Here is a 23,647-nt window from a genome sequence, read left to right on the forward strand (position 1 = left end):
CAAAAACCAAAAAAAAAAAATTTCTTTTTAGTCCACACACTGCTGTCGCTCAGGGTTTATTCCTGGTTCTGCCTCTTAAATTACTCTTGGTGGGCTTGGGGGACCATATGAAATGGTCAGGATTGAACATAGACACACACACAGGGAACCAGATGGGATGCTGGGGATTGAACTGGAGTTGGCTGTGTGCAAAGCAAGAGCCCTGCCTGCTGTCCTACTGCCCTAGCCCCATCTATGAAAGGGTTCTAATTGGTATGGATTCTGTAGTGCTCAATGAGCTGTGAACCAAGAATAGTCTTGCCCACATTCTTTGCATTTATAAGGTTTAATACCAGGATGAATTCTCTGATGTTCGGTAAGTTGTGAACTACGAATAAAGGCCATTCCACATCCCCTGCACTGATAAGGTTTCTTATAAGTATGAAATAGCTGATGAAGAGTCAGTTGCGAAACATGCATGAAGGCCTTTCCACATTCCTTACACTCATAGGGTTTGTCGCCTGTATGAATTCTTTGATGTTGAATAAGGTATGAAGTACGACTAAAGGCCTTCCCGCAGTCCTACATGCAAAGGGTCTGTCGCCAGTATGAACCCTTTGATGCCGAGTAAGCTGTGCATGCAATCGAAAGGCCTTGCCACATTCCTTACATTCGTAAGGTTTCTCCCCCCCCCCCCCCCCCCGCCCAATGAATTCTTTGATGTCGAGACATTTCTGAGCTATGAATAAAGCCCTTCCCACACTCCTTGCATTCGTAGGGCTTCTCGCCAGTGTGGATCCTTTGATGGACGGTGAGCTGTGAATGCTGCCTAAAGGCTTTCCCACATTCTTTGCACTGATAAGGTTTAGCACCAGTGTGGATTCTCTGATGAACAGTACGTTGTGAGCCACGAGTAAAAGCCTTACCGCAGTCTTTACATACATAGAGTTTCTCACCCGTGTGAGTTCTTTGGTGCAGAATAAGCTGGAAATGCTGTCTGAAGGTCCTCCCACATTCCTTACACTCATAGGGTTTGACACCACTGTAAAGTCTCTGATGGAGAATAAGTTCTGAAGTGCGGCCAAAAGCCTTCCCAGTCTTGACAGTCGTAAGATTTCTCCCCTGTATGCATTCTTTGATGCTGAACAAGATGTGAGGCACGGCGGAAGGCCTTGCCACACTCCTTACAGGCAAAGGGCCTTTCACCAGTGTAAGTTTTCCGATGCTCAATAAGATGTGAGACACGGGCCCAGAGAGATAGCACAGGGGCGTTTGCCTTGCAAGCAGCCTATCCAGGACCTAAGGTGGTTGGTTCGAATCCCGGTGTCCCATATGGTTCCCCGTGCCTGCCAGGAGCTATTTCTGAGCAGACAGCCAGGAGTAACCCCTGAGCATCGCCAGGTGTGGCCAAAAAAAAAAAAAAAAAAACCAACATGTGAGACACGGCTAAATACCCTCTCACATTCACTACATGTAGCCAGTTTCTGGCCAGTTGGCTTCCCGTGATGTCGGGTGGTCAGGGATATGTGATGCTTGAACACAGGCATGCTGTCATAAGGGATTTTTATTGGCTCGAAATAGCAGTCTGGATTTGCTTGGCTCACAAACTGGCCTTTATATCCCCAGCTGTCTCTAAAATCGAAGCCCATCAAGTCATAGCATATAAGGCTTTCCATGATCTCCCAATTGAATGGCTGTGCTTCTAACATTTCTTTCGGTGAAAATTTCTCACACCTAGACTCCAAATCTAGGTTAAAAACAAAACAAAACAACAAAGTAAATACAAGGTGTTTTCCTCTTATCTGGAGTGGAATGAAATAGAAAAAAAATTATAGTAGAGCCGGGGCCGGAGAGATAGCACAGTGGTAGGGTGTTTGCCTTGCACGCAGACAGATGGTGGTTCGAATCCTGGCATCCCCATTTGGTCCCCCGAGCCTGACAGGGGCGATTTCTGAGCACAGAGGCAGGAGTAACCCCTGAGCACTTCCCTCTTATGACTCTGGAAATGATTGGGGTGACATATGCTTGGTTGTGCTACTTGCCAGGGGGTGTACACCAGGTCAGGGTGCTTGGATACTAAATGGTGGTACTTGCTGGGGGTGACACTCCTTTTAGATATACTTATGTGGCGGAGGTTACAGGGGTTGCTGTGGTGTTCATACAAGTGCTCTATAGGGTAGTTTTTTTTTTGTGGTAGTGCTTAGACATCTTTTATTTATTTATTTATTTATTTTTGCTGTTTGGGGACCACATCTGCACTGTGCAGTGCTTACTTACTCTTGGCTCTGCATTCACAGATCACTCCTAGTACTCAGGGTGCTAGGGACTGAGCCCAGGTTGGTTCTGTGCAAGGCAAGCACCCCATCATCACATGTACTATCTCATTACACTCCCATTTTTGGTAATAACAACTGGAGGTGTTTCATGATTTACTCCTGGCTTTGTACTCAGGGATCACTCCTGGCAGTGCTTGGCTGACAAGAGTCCTGATGTAGAACTAATGATCTCCCCAGGTCACTCAGGGCCCACGCAAACTCCCTTTGAAAGATCACAGTGCTTGCTGCAGGATCAGCCCTATAGCTTCAATGTTGGCAAGCCCCTGGCAGCAGACAGCCAGAAATAATATGTGGTGCCATAGATTACACAGCAGACTAGTCAGGGCCACACTCAGCCCATTTGACAATACTGGGATACAACTCAGACTAAATCCAGCTCTCAGCCACTGAGTGATCCCCAAGCCCTTATCCAAAATGCATACTGATTTAAATTATGAGAACTATTAGCCTGAAATCATTGAACATTTACATAGAAGAACCTGAAGACAATGGCCAATCTTCTTCATTAGTGTCAAGAGCACAAAAGGCCAAGACTGAGGAGCTATGCTAAGTCTGATGAGAATTATCAACTCACTGCAACATATCACTCTGGAAGGAATCTAAATCTCCTTTAACTAAATCTAATCTCCTTTAACTAAAAGAGATAGTTAAAATATGAATAAGAAGGGCAGAGCAATAGCACAACAGGTAAGGCACTAGCCTTGCATGTGAGGACCGTGGCTCAATGCCCAGCAACCTATACAGTCCCCCAAGTCTGCCAGGAATGATCAGTTGGCAGAGCCATGAGTAATTCCTGAGCACTGCTGGGTGTGATCCAAAAAAAAAAAAAAAACAATAACAACGAAGAATATGTATGTGGTTATAATGATATATTCTCATAATGATTAGCGTAAGTGTTAATTTCCTGATTTTGCACAGTTGTTATGTAGGATGATAAGGCGCGGAGAACTGGGTTAAGATCATATGACATTCTCCAGTTGCAAAACTTCAAAGATAAAAACTAACTCAGAAGGAAAAAAAAACATTTTTCAAAGTCTTTAATGAGTAGAGCCACCACCGATGCCACACTAGGAGCAACGCGGCTCCTCCATGGCCCGCCTTCACCTGCAGCGGCCTCCCCTTGGAGGGTCGCGTCTGGGCGTTCCCGCGCCAACGAGTTTCACCGCGACGGCGCGCCAGTGACGTCATGCCGCGGTGCCTTGTGGGAAACGTAGTCCGGGAGCCCGCGACACCCAAGATGGCGGCCTAGCACCGCGCGCCGCGTTTGGGCCGGGCCTGTCTTGTGGCAAGCTGCTTCGAGGAGACCTGCCTCCTCAGGGTGGGCGGGGGCGGATATCCGCATTCCCAAAACTACCACCGGGGGCCTCCACGAACCTTCTTCCAACCAGGTAGGACCACCACTCCGGGGTGGGCCCCAAAACCAACAAGTCAAGGCAGCTAGAGTCGTGTGTGAGACGCAAAGCCTGACGGGAAATGTAGTCCAAAGAGGGGGAGGGAAGGGGAGATATTAAACGCCGAAGCCACTTCCTGTTCCTAAGCAGGGCATCGACTCCCAGGCGCGCGTGCGTGAGACGCAAAGCCTGACGGGAAATGTAGTTCAAAGGGGGGATGGGGATATTAAACACCGAAGCCACTTTCTGTTCCTAAGCAGGGCATCGACTCCCAGGTGCGCGTGCGTGAGACGCAAAGCCTGACGGGAAATGTAGTCCAAAGGGGAAGGGCGAAACGTTCAACGCCGAAGCCACTTCCTGTTCCTAAGCAGGGCATCGGCTCCCAGGCGCGCCTGGGCCTGTCGGGGTAGGCCGCGCCGCGCGGAGGCTTCTGGGAGTTCTGCGCGCGCCCTCCCGCGCCCCACTGCGCATGCGCGCCGCCGCGAAGTGGACATTTTGGTCTTTGTCCGCGGGTCAGTCCGGCCCCTGGGTCCACGTGGCGCGAGAATAGGAGGTGGGAAGTGGGGCGTCCGGGGCCGAGCGGTGGGGAGGCTGGAGGGGGAGGACTCTGGGTTCAGGGGGGCGCGGCGCGGCGGCAGGGAAATGGATCTAGGCGCTTTCGGGCCTACGCGCGGGTGGGGTTGGGGTTGGGGCCTGCGAGCAGGATTTGAGTTTTTTGGGGTTTGAGTCACACCCGGCAGCGCTCAGGGGTTCCTCCTGGCTCTGCGCTCAGAAACCGATCGCTCCTGGCAGGCCGGGGGACCCTGTGGGATGCCGGGATTCGAACCAACTACCGTCCGTCCTGGATCGGCTGCTTGCGAGGCAAACAAACGCCCTGCCACTGTGCAATCTTTATCTGTCTATCCCGCCCCGGATTGGAGCGTTTGTGACCTGGAGTGGATCCCCAAGTTTGACTCTATGGATCTTTGAGATTTGGGGTTCTTTTTGGAGAGATTCTAGGGGTTCTGTCGAGCCGCCCCAAGAGCAGGATGTTGGAGGCCCTTGTGGAGGGTGCTAACTTCTGCCCCCGCACTTCCCTTGACGACCTGAGCGCCCAGGACTACGGTGCCATCTTCCTGGAGCTACTTTTGCTGTTGTTGGTTTTTGTTTTGGGGGGCTCACCCGGCGGCGCTCAGGGTTTGCTCCTCCTGACTCTGCACTCAGAAATCTCTCCTGGCAGGCTCGGGGAGGGGACCCTGTGGGGTGCCGGGATTCGAACCACCCTCTGTCCTGCTTGCTAGGCAAACGCCCTCCCGCTGTGCTCTCTCTCCGGCCCTTCCTGGAGTTGTTAAATGCTTGAAGATTGGATGGGGGGAGTCCCAAGCAGTAACTTACTTAGAATACATTTTTGTATTCAAATGCGTTTCTTGTAAATCGGGAAGAAGCTACACATATCCCTAAGGTTTTTTTGTTGCTTATCAACGCAAGAATATGGAACTTTCTGTTCGTTTTAAACAGGTCTCAAATCTTGGGGGGGGGCACTTTTAATAGTACTGTTAAGCCGTAGATTAAATGTCATCGATAAATTTTGAGAAATAGGTGCTTAGATATCATTTTTTGTTTGTTTTTTTGGGCCACACTCGGCAGTTGCCGGGGGTTACTCCTGGTTCTGCGCCCAGAAATCGCTCCTGGTGGGCACGGGGGACCATCTCGGATGCCGGGATTCGAATCACCGTAGGTCTTGGGTCCGCTGCTTGCAAGGCAAATGCCCTACCGCTGTGATTTCTCTCCGGCTCTCCGGCCCAGGTGCTTAGATTTCTAATTCTGAAGTCCCCGCATTAGAGTGTTAAGGGTTTGAGGTTGTAGGTTACCCTCAGCTACCCTTACTCTAAGAAGAAAACTTGGTTATTCAAATATTTAATCACGAGTCTGGATTAGATAGATGTCCTAATTCTTGAATAGAGGCGCACCCAGGTTTAATGGATTTCATGAAAGGAAAACGACTTATGTATGCAGATTTAAAAAAAATTGAGGGGGTTTGGGCTTGGGAGTCTGGTTACTTGAAGTGAGGTGTCTTCTACATAGAATTCAGGGCTCCTCTATGCAAAGTTCAAGCTCCAGCCTGTAGTCCTTATCCACCCACAGTCATTCTTTACATTGTTTTAAGTAATACCAGTTAAAGTATTTAGTAACAAGTTCATAGCCTTGAAATAGACAGCTAACTGGTGAGAAGCTATAAGAAAAATGTCAGCTTACTGTAGTAAAGGCACGGTGTGTTGGGGGGGGGGTCTTAGCTGGAGAGCACTTTGCTCGAGTCCCAGCACTGCCCTCAAAACAAACCAAAAATAGACATATAACAGAAAACTTAAGCATACTAGAGCAAAGGAGCACTTTTTTTTTTTAAATAGGGAGTGTCATATAGTAGTGCTCAAAGGCAGAACTGTGCTAAGGTGCGGCTTGGGCGGTAATGTTGGGTGCCAGGAGGAGTCGATCCCAGATAGGTCACATGCAAGGCAAGTTTCCTACCAGCTGTCCTATTGTTCTCCAACCTATTGTTTTTCCTTTTCTGAGGAATATTAGTATGTAAAGATTAGAAAAGAATTTTGCTACAAAGTCCAACAGATGTAGACAAATAAGGTGTTTTTGGTTTTTGCCAATACTTAGTGCACTGTTGCTCCAGCCCTGACAAATAGGCTTAAAAAATAAGATGGGGGATGACACACTGTTCATGAGTTACTCTAGGCTCAGTGCTCAGGGACCTTGTAGAGTTGCCAGTTTCCTGCTTGCAAGGCAAGGTTCTCCAGCCTTGAAAGTTAATTTTTTTTTTTTTTTTGGTTTGGGGCGGGCTCTGTACTCCAATCACTTCTGGCAGACTTGGGGGGCAATTTGTGTTGCAGGGAATTGAACCTTGGTTGGTCATGTATAAGGCGAGCATCCTACTGCTGTCCTAGTGCTCTGGCCCGAAAACTGATTTTTTTTTTTAATCATGTGTTGGAAGGATTGGAGAGTTTAAAGGGTTGAGCACATATCCCATATGGTCCCCAAGCACCACCAGGGTTAGTTCCTGAGTGCAGAGCCACAAGTAATTGATCATACCTGAGCGCTTCTGGGTGTGGCCCCAAAACAACAAAAAGAAATTTTGTTGCCAAACTAATGTACATTTGAGTTTATTTTAGTTTATTTTCATTTGTTGGCTTTATTTATATATTTATTTATTTAGGTTTTTTGGCCACACCCAGTAACGCTCAGGGGTTTCCTGGCTATGCACTCAGAAATCGCTCCTGGTTTGGGGGGACCATATGGGACTCGGTGGGGGGGGGGATCGAACTGCAGTTCATCCTAGACTAGCGTGGGCAAGGCAGACACCTTACCGTTGGCACCACTGCTCCGGTATCTCAGTGACTTTTTTGAGAAATAAACTTGATTTGTTATAAAAGTACCTTTTTGAGTTGGAGAAATAGTTCGAATGCTGAGCACATGCTATAAATGCAGGAGGTCCATGTGTGATCCTCCAGCAATGCTGGGAACACTCTGAGCATTGAATTTGGAGTAGCTCTTGAACAGCACTGAGTGACCCCCCCAAAAAAAACAAATAATTGATGCATCTATGATTAGATAAAATTTAACTTGGAAATATTTTACTCTTCTCTCCTGTCTCATTTTTCTTTGTTCTAATAAACAGTTTCTTGTGTATTCATCACATGGACTTTTTGTTGGAGCATTGATTTGTGTTATCCTTTCCTTCTACTTGCCTTCTACCACTTGCTACATCCCAATCTCTTTTTTTCCCTTTTCTTTATATACACTAAGAGACTATTGTAGGGGCCCGAGAGATTATACAGTGGGTAAGGTACTTACTTTGCACACAGCCCTGATTCGATCCCAAAGCCCCTCCAGGAGTGATCCTTGAGCACAGACCCAGGAGTACCACTGAGTGTGGCCCAAAAACAAAATATAAATACCACGCTAGAAATGTAGTACTGTAGTTGATTCAGTTATTAGACATTAAAGTTGTTTCTAGCTTTTGCTGTTACTATACTGTTCTTTTTTTTTTTTTTAATGTGTCATTTTCTTGGAAGTGTATCTTTGAAGTGGTTTACTCTTGGTAGCCTACTTCGTGTTGCTCAAGATTCAAAGAGCACTTTTCCTGCTAGTATCTTTCCATCGATGTAATGTTGAAATTTCTATTTGGGGAGTCATAGACATAGATAAAACCGGGCATCTCGGAGTAGTCTTAATTTACATCCTTTATGAGCTTAGGTGGTTGTGTATTTTCTTTTTTGTTTTTTGGGTCACACCCAGCAGGCTCAGGGATTATTTCCTGGCTCTACGCTCAGAAATCGCTTCTGGCGGGCTCTGGGGACCATCTGGGATGCCGGGATTTGAATCACCGTCCTTCTGCATGCAAGGCAAATGCCCTACCTCTATGCTATCTCTCCAGCCCAGCCCCTGTTGTGTATTTTCTATGTGTTTCAGGAAAAGTTATTTGGAAACTGTTAGATCATTCTCTGAGAGGTGGCATTTCTTCTAGGCACTGTTAACATTAGAAAGCTGAGTCCTCAATTAAATGCATTCTGCTTAAAAAAAAAATGGGGAGGGGGCCAGAGAGAGAGAGCACAGTGAGGAGGGTGTTTGCCTTGCACACGGCTGGCCCAGGTTCAATTGCTGGCATCCCATATGATCCCCTGAGCCTGCCAGAAGTTGATTTATGAGCTCAGAAACAGGAGTAACCACTTAGTACCTCTTGGTGTGACCCAAACTCCTTTTCCCCCAAAAAACACACAAAAACCCCAGGTAGAATATAGATGTTTAAAAAAAGTTGGTTTTTGTTTTGTTTTGTTTTTGGGCCACACCTGGTGGTGCTCAGGGATCACTCCTGGCTCTGCACTCAGGAATTAACTCCTGATAGTGCTCAGTGGACCAGATTGCATGCTGGTGGTTGAACCTGGGCCAGCTCTGTGAAAGGCAAGTGCCTACCCACTGTGTGCTATTGCTACAGTCCTAGCAGCCCCTTTTTTGTTTTTTTGTTTTGGGGCCACACCCGGTGACGCTCAGGGGTTACTTATGGCTATGTGCTCAGAAATCGCTCCTGGCTTGGGGGACCATATCGGACGCCAGGGGATTGAACCTCAGTCCGTTCTAGGTCAGGCGCGTGCAAGGCAAACGCCCTACTGTTATGCCACTGCTCCAGCCCCTAGCTGCCCAATTTTTTAAAGCTTTTTATTCTAAATTTCCCCTAGCAATGGTCTGTTGCTTAATTTATAGGTTCTGTGTAAGGAATTCTCTGTGGATTTCCTTAGAACTCACTTTGGCAGTGGTTGCAGTTCTTCCTCAAGCTTTTTGCAATTTCCTGTTTAGGAAAAGTCCTTTGACAGTCTTAGGTAGAGTTTTGATGTGGGTTTTGTTTTCTTGGGGTACCTAATTTTGTTGTCTGTTATACTAGTTCTTGTTTGGATGAGTCCTTTATTCTGAGGATGAGTATTTGCTAGTTATTCCAGAACCCTTCTGCCATTTGGGTGTTGTGGGTCACAGTTACAAATAATTTTGAGTTAGCAGTTTTCTCTACTAGCTTCACTGTTACAGCATATGGATTGGCTGCACACACCACACATGCACACCATTCCTCCCACTGCCTTAGTCTGAATGTTTTGTATGATTTTTAGGCGTACTTGAAAGTTTTCAAACATAATCGTCACCATTCTTCAGTAAGACCTTTACCTTTTCTTGGATCCTGTCTTTTGCTCCTGGGATTCTTTCCCTAAGCATGTGTGGTAGGCCCGTGGACAGTAACATTTCACCTGTGTCTTAGCAGCAATAATCTTCTCACACTTGATACTTTTCTTTCCATTCTCGGCCACATCTCCAGTTCTGGTCTTTATATGCAGTTGCCTCATTGATCTGGATGTGGATTGTTTCTCAGAAACCTGACACTGAATTGCCAGAGGACCAAACTTGATCTCCTTACTCTTGGTTGCACTTGTGTTTCTTTCTGCACACGCTGTGTAAAGTCCTATAAGCTTTTCAGCTCTGCCTCACCCAGTGCAAATTTGTGAGCTTTTTCAACCTCATAGTGTGTGTGTGTAAATAGTAAACAGAATATTTCACCACCCCCTGTGATTTCAGCTTTATAGATAAGGAAATAGAACAGAGAAATCCCACGTATGCCATGTACCCTGAAAAAATATTTTTTTGATGGGGCCGGAGAGAGAGCATGGAGGTGAGGCGTTTACCTTGCATTCAGAAGGTCGGTGGTTCGAGTCCGGCATCCCATATGGTCCCCCAAGCCTGCCACGAGTGATGTCTGAGCACAGAGCCAGGAGTGGCCCCTAAGTGCTGCCGGGTGTGATCTCCCCAAAAAAAAGCCTTTATTTTTTTTTGCTTGATTTTTTTTCTTGTTCTCTTGTTCTTTTATTAGAACGATTACAGATATGCTTTTTATACCAATAATGGGGGCAGAGAGCATACCCAGCAGTGTTGGGTCTCTTGTGCCAGGGATCTAAACCTGGACCTCTGCTGAATGCAGAGCATAGGACTGTGTTCAGGGGACTAATGGGATGTTGTGGTTTGTGCCCAGGTTGGCAAGCACCCAACCTGCCATGATCTCTCTCCTTATACATTGCATTCATGTGGCTTAGTTCTAATGGGCATTGTCATCATGGTCATTAGTTATTAAGTTTACCCGGAAGTAAGGGCTTTGGTTAACATCTTTCCAGGAGCCCTAAGCAAGAGAAGAATAGCAACCACATTTATAAGGTAGCTTTTCTATGTAAGTCAAACTCTGAAGGCAAATGTTCACTTTTCTCTCCATTTCTGAATGTATGGAGACTTGATTTTTTTTTTTTTTGTTTTGTTTTTGGGCCATACCCGGCAATGCTCAGGGGTTACTCCTGGCTATCTGCTCAGAATAGCTCCTGGCAGGCACAGGGGACCATATGGGACACCGGGATTCAAACCAACCACCTTAGGTCCTGGATTGACTGCTTGCAAGGCAAACGCCGCTGTGCTATCTCTCCGGGCCTAAGACTTGATTTTTTAAAAAAGAAAAATTTTAGTTGAATCATTGTGGATTATAAAGTTATTTATTGGGAAAAGGAGGGGGGCTGGAGAGATAGCACAGCAGTAGAGAACTTGCCTTGCAAGTAGCCAATCTAGGACAGACAGTGGTTTGAATTCCAGCATTCCATATGGTCCCCTGAGCCTGCCAGGAGTAACCCCTGAGCACCTCTCGGTGTGACCCAAAAAACAAACAAAAAAAAATAAATTAGTTATTGAATTTTAAGCATACAATGTTCCAATATCAGTTTTTCTTCAGCAGTGCTGTGTGAAAACTCAAAATGGTTTATATGAATCTGGCTTTAAATTCATGATTCAAATTTGCATAGTGCCTTTGACCATCTTATGTGGTTTGTTTTAATATACCTTTAAGCACCATGGTTACAAACATGTTTGTAGTTGGATTTTAGTTAAGAAAAAGGACACCCCTAGGGCCGGAGCGGTGGCGCAGCGGTAAGGCTTTTGCCTTGCATAAGTCTGACCTAGGATGGACTTGGGTTTGATCTCCTGGCGTCCCATATAGTTCCCCAAGCCAGGAGTGATTTGTGAGTGCCTAGTTATTTATTTATTATGGTTTTTGGGTCACACCCGGCAGCGCTCAAGGGTTACTCCTGGCTCTACACTCAGAAATCGCTGCTGGCAGGCTCAGGGGACCATATGGGATGCCAGGATTTGAACCATCGTCCTTCTGCATGCAAGGCAAACGCCCTACCTCCATGCTATCTCCAATCCCATCTTGTGTGTTTTTTGTTTGCTTTCGTTTGATTTTGGTTTTTGGGCCATAAGTGTTCAGGGGTTGGTTATACATGGCATTTTGCTCTGGGGTCATTCCCGGCTATACTCAGGGGACCGACCATATGGGATGCAGGAGATTGAACACCAGTTGGCCACGTGCAAGGCAAACACCCTACCCAGCCCCCATCTTCTTGTGTGTGTTGCAATCTATAAGGCAAAACATTACTGTGTTGTTTTTTTACAGGGCTCCACCCTGCACATCTCTGGAAACCATCCTTTGCAGAGTCATTTCCCCAAATAGCAGGTTTTAGAAGACTCTATTGATCCTTTATTGACTCAGACAGCAACTCTGGATGGGGGAGAGAGAGGTGGAAAGGAAGTGTGTCCAGGTGAGTAAATGTTTGAAAATTGGGTTACAAGGTAGGTAGCATTGACATCTCTGATGTGCTTTTCTTAAAATCTCTAATCTTGGGGTAAACACTTGGGATAAATTCTTGGTATCTGATGCTATTTTTTTAATTGTATATTATACATTGTATTGATGTGGTTTAGTTATAATTATAACTTGCATAGTCATGAATAAGGAATGAATAATTTTGGAGGTTCACTGGCATACTAACACTTTTTCAAGATTAGCTGCAATATGGCATTTGGCACTGTAACAGTAATTTGGTTTGGTTTGGTTTTGAGCTATAGGTGGTGATACTAAGGGGTTATTCCTGGTGTTGTGCTGGGTACCATATGGAATGCTGGGGCTTGAACCCATCTTAGCCACATGCAAAGCATGTATTCTATCTGCTGTACTCCCACTCCAACCTTTAGATACAGAAACTTCTTAATGTGATCCTGTTTTTCTTGCCTTTTCTGTTTGTTGGCTGGCAGCATTGTTTTTTTGGGGGGAGGGGTGTCACACCCAGCGACACTTGGGTTACTCTTGGCTCTGCACTCAGGAATCTCTCCTGGCAGGCTCCGGGGACCATATGGGATGCCTGGAATCAAAACCCGAGTCTGGCCTGGGTTGGCCAAGTGCAAGGCAAATGTCCTACTGCTGTGCTATCACTTCAGGGTCTTGTGCAAGGCAAACACCCTACCTACCCTTGTGCTATCTCTCTGCCCCTGCCTTACAGCATTGCCTGTATCTTAAGTGTCAAAAGTTTTTTTTGTTTTTTTTTTGACCACACTGGTGGCACTTGGGTTACTCCTGGCTCTGTGCTCAGAAATTGCTCCTGGCAGGCTCTGGGGACCACATGGGATACTGGGATCAAACCTGAGTCTGGCCTGGGTTGGCCATGTGCAAGGCAAATGCCCTACCTACCCTTGTGCTATCTCTCTGACCCTGCCAAGCAGCATTGCCTGTATTTTTACTGTCAAAAGTTCTGTTTTCTTTTTCTTTTCTTTTTTTTTCTTTTTTTTTTTTTTTTTTTGACCACATCGGATGGCACTTGGGTTACTCCTGGCCCTGTGCTCAGAAATCACTCCTGGCAAGCTTGGGGGATCATATGGGATGCCAGGGATTGAATGTGGGTTTGTCCTGGGTCAGCCACATGCAAGGCAAATGCCCTACTGCTGCTGTGCTATCACTCTGGTCCTTATTTTTTTTTTAATTATTTAAGCACTGTGATTACAAACATGTTTGTAGTTGGGTTTCAGTTATAAAAAGAACACCCCTTTCACCAGTGCAACGTTCCCACCACTGATGCCCCCCATGTAACCTCCTCCCCCATCCCCTGCCTGTATTCGAGATAGATATTCTATTTTTCTCACTCACTACCATTGGCATGGTAGTTGTCAGTGCAGTTATTTCTCTAACTGAACTCACCACTCCTTGTGGTAAGCTTTATATCATGGGCCAGTCCATCTAGCTCTCATCTCTATTGTTTCTATTACAAAATGTCTTTTATTCTTCTTAAAACCATAGATGAGTGAGACTATTCTGTATCTCTCTCATCCTGGTAGGGTTTCAATCCCAGGCTGCCTACTTGTAAGGCTACATGGAATATACTCCCTACCCCCTGTATTAATGCTCTAGCTGATGTTATGAGTATTTTTATAGGGACTACATGAAAAGTGTAGAAAGCTTTGGGTAGGATTGCCATTTTGATGATGTTAATCCTCGTGCTCCTTGTGCTCACTTTTTTTTTTCCTGGGCTGTGTCCCCCATTTTGATAATGTTAGTCCTCCTGCTCCTGTTCGTGTGTGCGCGCGCGCGCGCGCGCGTGTGTGTGTGTGTGTGTGTGTGTGTGTGTGTGTGTGTGTGTGTGTGTGTGTGTGTGTGTCCTGGTGGGCTTTGCAAGTGCAAGGCAGTCATTCTAACAGCTATGCTATCACTCCAGCCTCCCCCCCCCCCCATTTTATTTCTTTTATTTTCTTTTTTGGTTTTTGGGTCACACCCGGCTTGCTCGGGTTACTCCTGGCTCTGTGCTCAGAAATCACTCCTGGCAGGCATGAGGATCATATGGGATGCCGGGATTCAGACCACCATCCATCCTGGATTGGCTGCATGCAAGGCAAATGCCCTACCACTGTGCTATCTTTCTGTCCTCTTTTCTTTCTTTCTTTTTTTTAAATAGTGTTTTGTAGGTTTAAGTTTTCATCTATTTCATCTATTCTGTTGATTCCTAGGTTATTGATTTTTCTGAGGTGTGATTGTAAGTGGGATATTTTTTTAATTCTCCTAATTATTATTAGTATATATTAGAAAGCTCTAAGTGTTGGTCTTGTAGCATGCCATTTAACTATAGAAATCTCTTATTTCAGCACCTAAATCTTTCCCATTCCTTGCTACTTCATGCTGGCATGGGGACAAATGGTGCAACAGTACAAGCAGAGGAAATCCAGATGGGTCGCATTTGCTTTGGGGCCTGTCTCTACAACTCTGCCACACTTAAAAAAAGAAGCCTGTTACTTTTTTTTTTTTTTTTTTGGTTTTTGGGTCACACCCGGCAGCTCTCGGGAGTTCCTCCTGGCTCTATGCTCAGAACTCGCTCCTGGCAGGCTCGGGGGACCATATGGGATGCTGGGATTCGAACCACCAACCTTCTGCATGCAAGGCAAATACCCTACCTCCATGCTATCTCTCTGGCCCCCTGTTATTTCTTGGAGATTTGTTTATAGCATATTTTGAATTTTCTCTATATACTTTTGTGTCAGCAAATAAAGAGTTGACTTTTTACCTAGTGCCCCCCTTTTTTTGGTCTTCTTAAAATTTCTGTCAGGAAATGATACTTGGAGTTTGTACTCACATTTCAAGTTGGCCTTCCACAAATTCACTCTGGTGAGACAGTATAAGCCTTCACTGTAGAAAAGGGACCATTTCTACAAGTGGTTGGTAACAGTTTACTTCATCTGTCTTAATTAGGTTTTTGTTTTGTTTTGGGGTTATGTCTGGTAGTTCTCAGGACATACTCCTAAGTCAATGCTCAGAGAACCAGCCATTTGTAATTCCAGAATTGCTGTTGTCTTCACTTTCTTTGGGGGGCTGGGGCACAGTCAAGGTATATCCAGCAGTCCTGCTAGGTCTGCTGGACATTAGCAGATTACCAGTGATTGAACCTTGGTTGGCTGCATGCAAGGCACCCACATACTATTTCTTAAGTCCCTTAATATTCTTTTGTAGTAATGACTTTCCAGGGGCTGGAGCAGTAGTACATTGGGTGGGATGTTTGCCTTGTATGTGGCTGACTCGGGTTCAATGCCCAGCATCATCCCATATGGTCCCTGGGGTACCACCAGGATGACCCCTGAACACAGAGCCAGGAGTAACACCTGAGTACCACAGGGTGTGACCCATAAATTTAAAAAAGGAAAGAAATATTGACCAAGAAGTCTGTTTTTGTGAACATGTATCTATTTTTCCTTCTTCTACATTTCTCTAAATTCTTTAAGTAAACTGTTTTACTTCTTGAAGATTTTTTCATACTGAGATAGGAAGTAGCAAAATTATCTCCAAAGTACAATCTAGAGTATTAATGTTTATAATATGTAATGCCTATAACAAAACTAACAGTTGAATGCTAAGCACCTAATACATTCACTCCTTTGAATGATGGTTCTTTGTATTCCATTTTAGAAGTCCAAGAAGATGGTCAGCAGATAGAGAGGCAGCAAGACAAATTGCATCCATCTTCTGTAAAATACAGATTAAGGAAACAAAGTCAATGAATATAAGGAATTTGGAAAAGTACTTCCTCAGATCTCAGACTTTGTAGCTGTTAAAGCAAAACCTTTCAGCTTAACCAAAAGTTTGAAACAATTTAGAGCACATAATCATGAAGGAACTTTAAGAAATCTCTTCAGGTTAAAAAAAAGTTGAACACCATTTGAATACCGAAGTATTCAGACTGGAGAAGAACCTTATGCTTTTAGTAAATGTGGAGGTCAGGCTGCAAAGAGTCCCTTTTCTTTTATGGACTGTTGAAAAGCCTTTAACTAGATGACAACTCCTTGAGAAGGAAATTTATACTGGAAAAGAGCCAGTGAAAGTAACAAAACTTCATTGAGTATTTGAAAATTATACTTGAGAAAACTTTAGATTGTCACGTCTTTTTTTTTTCCTTCGGGTAACATACCCATCATTCTCCGTTTGAGATGAGACTTTCTATACAGAGAAGTTTTACAAATATAAGAAATGCGTAAATACGTTCAGCTGAAAGTAAATCTTTATTTGTCAAAAAATTTCTACTGTAGAGAAATCTGGTGAATGTGGGACAACTTCCATTCAGATGTCACACCTCAGTCAGCAGAGAAATAGTAGTGGGGGTGGCCCCTTTGCCTGTAAGATATGCGGGAAAGTCTTCAATCACAAATCAAATCTCACCGAGCATGAGCATTTTCATAGCAGAGAGAAACCTTTCGAATGTAACGAATGTGGGAAAGCCTTCAGCCAAAAGCAGTATGTTATCAAACATCAGAACACACATACTGGAGAGAAGCTGTTTGAATGTAATCAGTGTGGAAAATCCTTCAGCCAAAAGGAAAACCTGCTCACACATCAGAAAATTCACACCGGAGAGAAACCCTTTCAGTGTAAGGATTGTGGGAAAGCCTTCATTCAGAAGTCCAACCTCATCAGACACCAGAGAACTCACACAGGAGAGAAGCCCTTTGTTTGTAAGGAGTGTGGGAAAACCTTCAGTGGCAAGTCCAACCTTACTGAGCATGAGAAGATTCATATTGGAGAGAAACCCTTTAAATGTAATGAATGTGGAACAGCTTTTGGGCAGAAGAAGTATCTCATAAAACATCAGAACATTCACACTGGTGAGAAACCCTATGAGTGTAATGAGTGTGGAAAAGCCTTTTCTCAACGAACATCACTTATTGTACATGTGAGAATCCATTCAGGGGATAAGCCTTACGAATGCAATGTGTGTGGGAAAGCCTTCTCACAAAGTTCCTCTCTCACTGTTCATGTGAGAAGCCACACAGGTGAGAAACCATATGGTTGCAATGAGTGTGGGAAAGCTTTCTCTCAATTTTCAACCCTTGCTCTACATTTAAGAATACACACCGGCAAGAAACCCTATCAGTGTAGTGAGTGTGGGAAAGCTTTCAGCCAGAAGTCTCACCACATCCGACACCAGAAAATTCACACTCATTAAATGTCCTTTGAGTATCTTGGCTATCTTGGAAAAGAATTACACACCTCACAGGATGTCAAATGATTATTTTGAAAACGAGCATCATAAATGAGGAAAACAAGCTAATAATTAAGGCTATGGAATTAATACTGAATAGAAAGACAGTTGTATGAAACCAAGTCGGTGCCCAACAAGAATCCAATAGCAAATTTAGTGTTGAAACTGGACAATTTTGCACTCCATGTGGGAATGAAAAACAAGCTTGTGATTGCTGTGTTTAGATCTGAAGCTATTCACTAATATTCTAGTAGAAAATAAATTGTATTGAAATAGAAGACCTGGTTTACAATATTGAACCAACAGAAGAAATTCTGGAAATAATGGCATTTATTAGAATTTAGAATATCAGGAATGGCATCAAGAATATGAGAAGATAACGGAACTATTTTTAAAAATGATTTGGAGGAAAGTATTTTTTCTCCAAGGATAAAAAATAGGAAAATGGTTAAGTTCTTAAGTGCTTAAAATAAAAAGCATTCATTAAGCCAGAAATCTGAAGTGCTTCATACACTAAAATGGTTGTGACTTTGGCAGTAGGAAAACATTCCTATAATAGATTCAAAATACCTAATAGTTCACCCTAGAGTAAGGAAAGCTCAGGATAAATGCATCAGGCTCTTTGCTGTGGCATGGTTTGTAGTAGCCATAAACTGGAAATGACTTACGCTTCCCTCAGCTACAAAATGGAAAAACCTATTATGTAATACTGTATATCTGTAAAATGAAACAAATGTGATTTATTACAGTAAATTCTCAAAATATGGGAGAAAGTGAAGTTGTAGGATCATGCTTATGACATTTTTGTAAATTTGAACTAAATTTTTCCTCATGAAATTTACAACAATATATTGATAACGGATACATATGTATGTTAGCTTTTTGGGTTTTGTTTTTAATGTATCTAATGGATTGGAAGGACAGCAAACTCTAGTAGGGTTGCTTGTGAAGAGCGAAGGGGATGCGTGTGGGATGGGGTGGGGTCGGCTTGAGTTTTATATATAAACATTTTTTTCTCAGAAACAGAAGACTGCAAGTAAATATATCAATACTAGCTAATTCTGGATTGTGGTATATGGATATCTTGTCTTATTTTTTGTACTTTTCTGTATTCTAAAATTTTCTCACTAAGAATGGGGGTGAGGATGGGAACACTGTACTTGTAGAAATTATGTTCTAATGGGTTCATTCCCAATCAAATACTAAACTTTTTATAGAGGTATTTCTAAAGTTTTATCAGCAATGAGTGGATGAACTTGTTCTCTATGTAATAAGAAATTATCTATTTTATTAAAATGAAAAATGATAGTATAATCCAAATCTGTCTTAATTTATTTTTACATTGTTGCTTATTCTTGAAATCTTAACATTTCTAATGTTTCACTTACAGCATTATCAATTTGCTTTGGGTTTATTCCTCACCTGTGTGTACTCAGGAATTAGAAACTGTTTTGACACGCAGGGCAAGTGCCCTACCAACTATACTAGACTATATTTTAATATTTAAGAACTTTTATGCAAGTAAGGGTACATGCATCAAAGATCTGTTTTGATTTTTTTCTAACTATGTTATGGAATGTGAGCTGGAGAACTAATACTGTGAGTAGGGCACTTGCCTTCCATCCTGGGCACTGTATGCTCCTCAAGCCCACCAGAACTGATTCCTGGTTATGGCCAGATATGGGCCCGAGTCCTTACTCGCCCAATATTTAATTTTCCAAGCCTAATAAAACAAAATGTTTCTACCTTATTCTTTTGTTTTGGGGCCACACCCTGTGCTACTCTGGCTTTACTTTTGGCTCTTTACTCAGGAATCACTCCCTGTGGCTCCAGATGCCAGGTCAGTTGTGTGCAAGGCAAGCTATACTATCTCCTACCTAACTGCTATTAATTGATTCAGGAAAGTTCTGTGTCTTTTTTTTTTGGGGGGGGGTGGAGGGGTCACACCTGGCGGCGTTCAGGAGTTACTCTTGGCTCTCAGAAATCGCTCCTGGCAGGCTCGGGGGACCATATGGGAAGCCGGGATTCGAACCAGAGTCTGTGTTCTAACGCCTTTCTGCTGTGTTGTCGCTCCAGCCCCCCCCCCCCCCCAAGTTCTGTATCATTTGCAGAGGGTAGGGGCACACTGGCAGTGCTCAGGGTGTACTCTGCCTGGAGATCATTCCTCCATAGAGATGTTTAATTTTCAGTCTTTTTCTATTTTTTTATTCTCATTCTAGTTTGCAATGGACTGAATCTAGGATATCAAACATGCAAAGCATTTCTACCAAGCCACAGCCCTATATGGGTTTGCTTTTTAGTTTGGGCAGTATTTAGGCATTACTCCCCAAGTGTTGGGGACTCACTCCCTCACTCCTGGTGCTATGTAGACCTGGGTCTCCTGAGTGCAAAGCATTGCACCAGTATAGTGAGCTGTGTCTCAGATTCTAAATGATACATGTTTTTTTGTTTTGCTTGACCTCCAAGGTCAACTTCGTGTTTTACCTGGTTGAGTCTTAATGCTGTAGAGTTGCTTGTGCTGCCCAAGTGACGGAAAACACGATCCGATTTAAACCAGAGAGATAACATGGAGGTAAGGCATTTGCCTTTCATGCTGGTCATTGGTTCGAATCCCGGCACCCCATATGGTCCCCCGAGCCTGCCAGGGGCAATTTCTGAGCGTGGAGCCAGGAGTTATCCCTGAGCGCTGCCAGGTGTGACCCAAAAACCAAAAAACAGCAACAACAAAAAACCTCATAAATCTGTTCTCAAACACAGCGCCCTCTTCTACCACGTGAGATCAAATACCACACTCAAGATCTCCAAGATCAAACCCCCAACCTAACACATTCTCCATTCTCCAAGATCTTACAGCTTCCTCAGCTAAGTCAAAGACCATCCTCCTTCAAACCCTGGATTTACCCTGGAACCACCTCAGACTAAAGGAGAGGAGAAAGGTTGGGTCTTAGGGTCTGATGCTGCATTATTGGTTAGACCCCCAATTCCATCCCTCATCGCTGCATGTTGCCTGGTACTGGAATAAACCCTGTTAAAGTCACAGTTTTTCCATCTCCTTTGCATTGCTACTACTAGCTAGAAATTTTTTTTATAAAAGGGAACATACCAGAAGGGAATTAGGATTTGCCCCCCTCCCTCCACACTGAATTGGTGGCTTTTTCTGCCCGGTTTATATACACCAAAGGTCTGTCACAGTCGCCCTCATCCATCCCCCAGATACTATGACTGTGGACTAGGAGTTTTCATCTAGAGTAGTAATTTTTTTTATTCCTGCCAGGCTCGAGGGACCATATGGGATGCTGGGATTCAAACCACCACCAAGCGCCTTACCTCCATGTTCTCCGGCCGCTAGAGTAGTAAACTTTAACATTTTAAAATTTCATCTGCGAGCATGACAACAAGAAAGTAGTAGGCCTGTCAGCTGTCCAATGGGCTCCGAGTCCGGACTCTGCAGATCTGGCCCATATAACGGCAATTTCCAACTGAAGATGTCCGAACTACATTTCCCAGAGGGCGTTGCTGGCTGACACCAAGTCTCGCGGGATTTCAAGCGCTGCTTTACAGAGTAGCAGACGTTGGTAGGAGCTAGCCACTGAGGCAGGCATCTTGAGCCTTTTGGTCAGTTGGCTCCGGACTGGAACCAGGGAAGGTGTAGAATTGAGGGCTCCGTGTTCGGGCTTTGGTGTATGTGGTATGATTAATGTTAAGAAATCTGAGTAAGGGGCCGGGCGGTGGCGCTCGAGGTAAGGTGCCTGCCTTACCTGCGCTAGCCTAGGAGACGGACCGCGGTTCGATCCCCCGGCGTCCCATATGGTCCCCCAAGCCAGGAGCGACTTCTGAGCGCATAGCCAGGAGTAACCCCTGAGCGTCACCGGGTGTGGCCCAAAAACCAAAAAAAAAAAAAAAAAAAAAAAAAAGAAATCTGAGTAAGTAAATGGGAGTCCCAAGAAGACTATCCCACCCATTTTCTGAATTCTGTCACTTTGGGGGGTTGGGGAAAGAACATATAAAAGTTAACGGATCGAACTGGAACTGATTGTGTGGCAAGAAGAACTATCCGCAGTTCCTGTCACTAAGGAAAAGAAAATTGACAGAGTCCAAGGTTTTGGTATCATTTTTCTTTCTCCCCTTAATTACTACCTTTTTTTGTTGGTGTTTTCCAGGGCATATTTCCCCTACCTCTATTCCCAGCCCTTCTTTACTACCAAAAACCTGCTCCAGATGCCTGGTCTGACTGGCATTTGCCTTGCATGGATGGGGCCCATCTGGGTTAGATCCTGGGCACTGTTGCCTCAAACCCAGAGGAAGTGATCCCTGATCCCTTAGAGTAAAGCCAGGAGTAAACCCTGAACACCAATAGATTTGACCCCAAAACAATGGGAAAAGTCTGGTCCTCAGTGCTTTCCATTGTATTATAGAATAAGGCTTGGGGCTAGACCCAAGAACCCTGTGTGTTCTATATGGAAAGTTTCTCCTGTGGGCAAAAATCTTCTACCATTACTGCTTGCCTAGGAGGCAGATAGAGTCATATGACTTAATTGTTGAAAAGATAGAGTCTGTGTGGGCCCGGAGAGAGCACAGCGGCGTTTGCCTTGCAAGCAGCCGATCCAGGACCAAAGGTGGTTGGTTCGAATCCCGGTGTCCCATATGGTCCCCCGTGCCTGCCGGAGCTATTTCTGAGCAGACAGCCAGGAGTAACCCCTGAGCGCCACCGGGTGTGACCCAAAAACCAAAAACCAAAAAAAAAAAAAAAAAGATGTCTGTGTATAGCATTCCAAACCACATTACTGGTATTGAAAGCCAAAGCATAAATAGATTTGTGGTGATTAATTTCAGTCCAAGTCAGCAATAAGATCTTTAACTTCTTTAGTATTTTTGTGGTAGGAATGAGACTGAGAGCTAAGTAAATAACTTCTATATCAGTGGAACCAGGGATTTCTGGGTAGCTAGTGTTGGGTTTTTTGTTTTTGACCATGCCTGCAATTCTCAGGGGTTACTTCTGGCTCTATACTTAGAAATCATGCCTGGCAATGCGTCAGGAACCATTGAATCCAGGTGGGCTGTATGCAAGGCAAGCATACTGCCTACTGTAAATCTGTTCAGCCCTTGAGTAAAACTTTATTTTGTTTTTGGGCCACACCTGGTGGTGCTCAGGTAACTGTGGCTCTGAGCTCAGAAATCACTCCTAGAAGGCTTGGGGGGACCATATGGGATGCTGGGAATCAAACCTGGGTCTGCCACATGCAAGGCAAATGCTCTATCCACTGTGCTATGCCCTAAATAAAACTCAGACCTTTTTCCAGGCCTATTCTGAACCAAGAACTCAACTGATTTTCATGGGGATTGTTCTCAATTCCCAGTATTCCTCATGGTTTCTGGAACCCCACCAGAGTGATCCTTTAGTGAAAAGCTTTGAATACTACTGCATAGTTTGGCTCAAAACTAGAAATTATATTAAAATAACTGAAATGGTGCCTGAGAGTCCTTGTACATGGTTGACCTATATTTGTTTTCCTGGCACCATGTAGGTTCCCCTGAGCCTTCCCTGAGGACAGAACTAGAAGTAAATTGAACACCACCAGATACGACCCCCCCCAATCAAAATGGTAAATTTTGCAATGTACACTATATACAGTTTAAAGAAAAGGATGTGGCTCAGTGGTAGACCGCATGCTCTGCCTGTATGAGACCCTGATTTTCATTAAAAATAAAAATAAGTACTGGAGCGATAGCACAGTGGGTAGGGTATTAGTCTTGCATTTGGCCAACCTGGGTTCAATCCCTTGCATCCCATCTGGTTCCCGAGACCATCAGGAGTGATTCTTGAGTGCAGAGCCAGGAAGTAACCCCTGAGCATGGCCAGGTATGCCCCCACCTCCACCCCCCCCAAAAAAAAAAAAGGAAAAAAGAAAAGAAAAAGGCAGTGTGTGAAAGGAAAGCAAGAAAGTGAAAAAGTACCAGGGATATAGCTCAATGGCTGAGTGCTTGCTTTGCACTCATGGTGGCAGGAAGATTTAGACCTCGTTAGCCTTTAATAATCTCTGAATACAAATCCAGAAGTCTAGACAACCCTGGGTGTATCCCAAAACTAGACAAAATAGAAACAGGAATGAAGAAAAACAGGTAGCACATAGAAGACAATGAGTCATACCTGAATCCAAACATTTAAATAACACTGAATGCAGAGGAAGTAAATATATCATTTAGAAGCAAGGGATTATCTAAATGGACAATACATTACTGAACATATTCTATTCTCTAAGAAATTCACTTAATATAAGGGAAAATTAAAAGCATAGAAAATGCATCATGCAGAGAGTAGTAAAACCAATTGAGCTGAAAAGAACGGGAAAGTCTGTTTTTTTTTTTGTTTGTTTTTTTAATCACACCCAGCGATGATCAGGAGTTACACCTGGTTCTGCACTCAGGAGTTGCTTCTGGCAGGCTCGGGGGACCATATAGGATGCTAGGATTTGAACTGGGATCCATCTTGCGTTGGCTGCGTGTAAGGCGAACGCCTTACTGCTGTGTTTTCGTTCCA

The 23,647-nt window shown here is 44.3% G+C and overlaps 2 protein-coding genes and 1 non-coding gene across 3 annotated transcripts; 2 read left to right on the plus strand and 1 right to left on the minus strand.

Annotated features, from left to right (window-relative positions):
* Nucleotides 1–245: 245 nt before the first annotated feature.
* Nucleotides 246–3,503, minus strand: ZNF565 (zinc finger protein 565). Its single transcript, XM_049787466.1, is given in 7 exon segments — nucleotides 246–297; nucleotides 299–563; nucleotides 566–671; nucleotides 673–1,075; nucleotides 1,077–1,215; nucleotides 1,415–1,726; nucleotides 3,410–3,503. Coding segments are annotated over 7 exon segments (1,371 nt in total).
* A 10,726-nt stretch (nucleotides 3,504–14,229) lies between these two features.
* Nucleotides 14,230–14,359, plus strand: LOC126029362 (small nucleolar RNA SNORA55). Its single transcript, XR_007502973.1, has one exon. It is a non-coding gene; the product is annotated as a small nucleolar RNA SNORA55 (small nucleolar RNA).
* A 1,559-nt stretch (nucleotides 14,360–15,918) lies between these two features.
* On the plus strand, nucleotides 15,919–17,528 carry LOC126027648 (zinc finger protein OZF). The gene has a single exon (XM_049786651.1). It carries the CDS (start codon nucleotides 16,195–16,197, stop codon nucleotides 17,071–17,073), a length of 879 nt encoding a protein of 292 aa, XP_049642608.1. The 5' UTR covers nucleotides 15,919–16,194; the 3' UTR covers nucleotides 17,074–17,528.
* Nucleotides 17,529–23,647: the final 6,119 nt, after the last annotated feature.

This window comes from Suncus etruscus, chromosome 14 (genome assembly GCF_024139225.1).
Source record: "Suncus etruscus isolate mSunEtr1 chromosome 14, mSunEtr1.pri.cur, whole genome shotgun sequence".
NCBI classification, from domain to species: Eukaryota; Metazoa; Chordata; class Mammalia; order Eulipotyphla; family Soricidae; genus Suncus; species Suncus etruscus.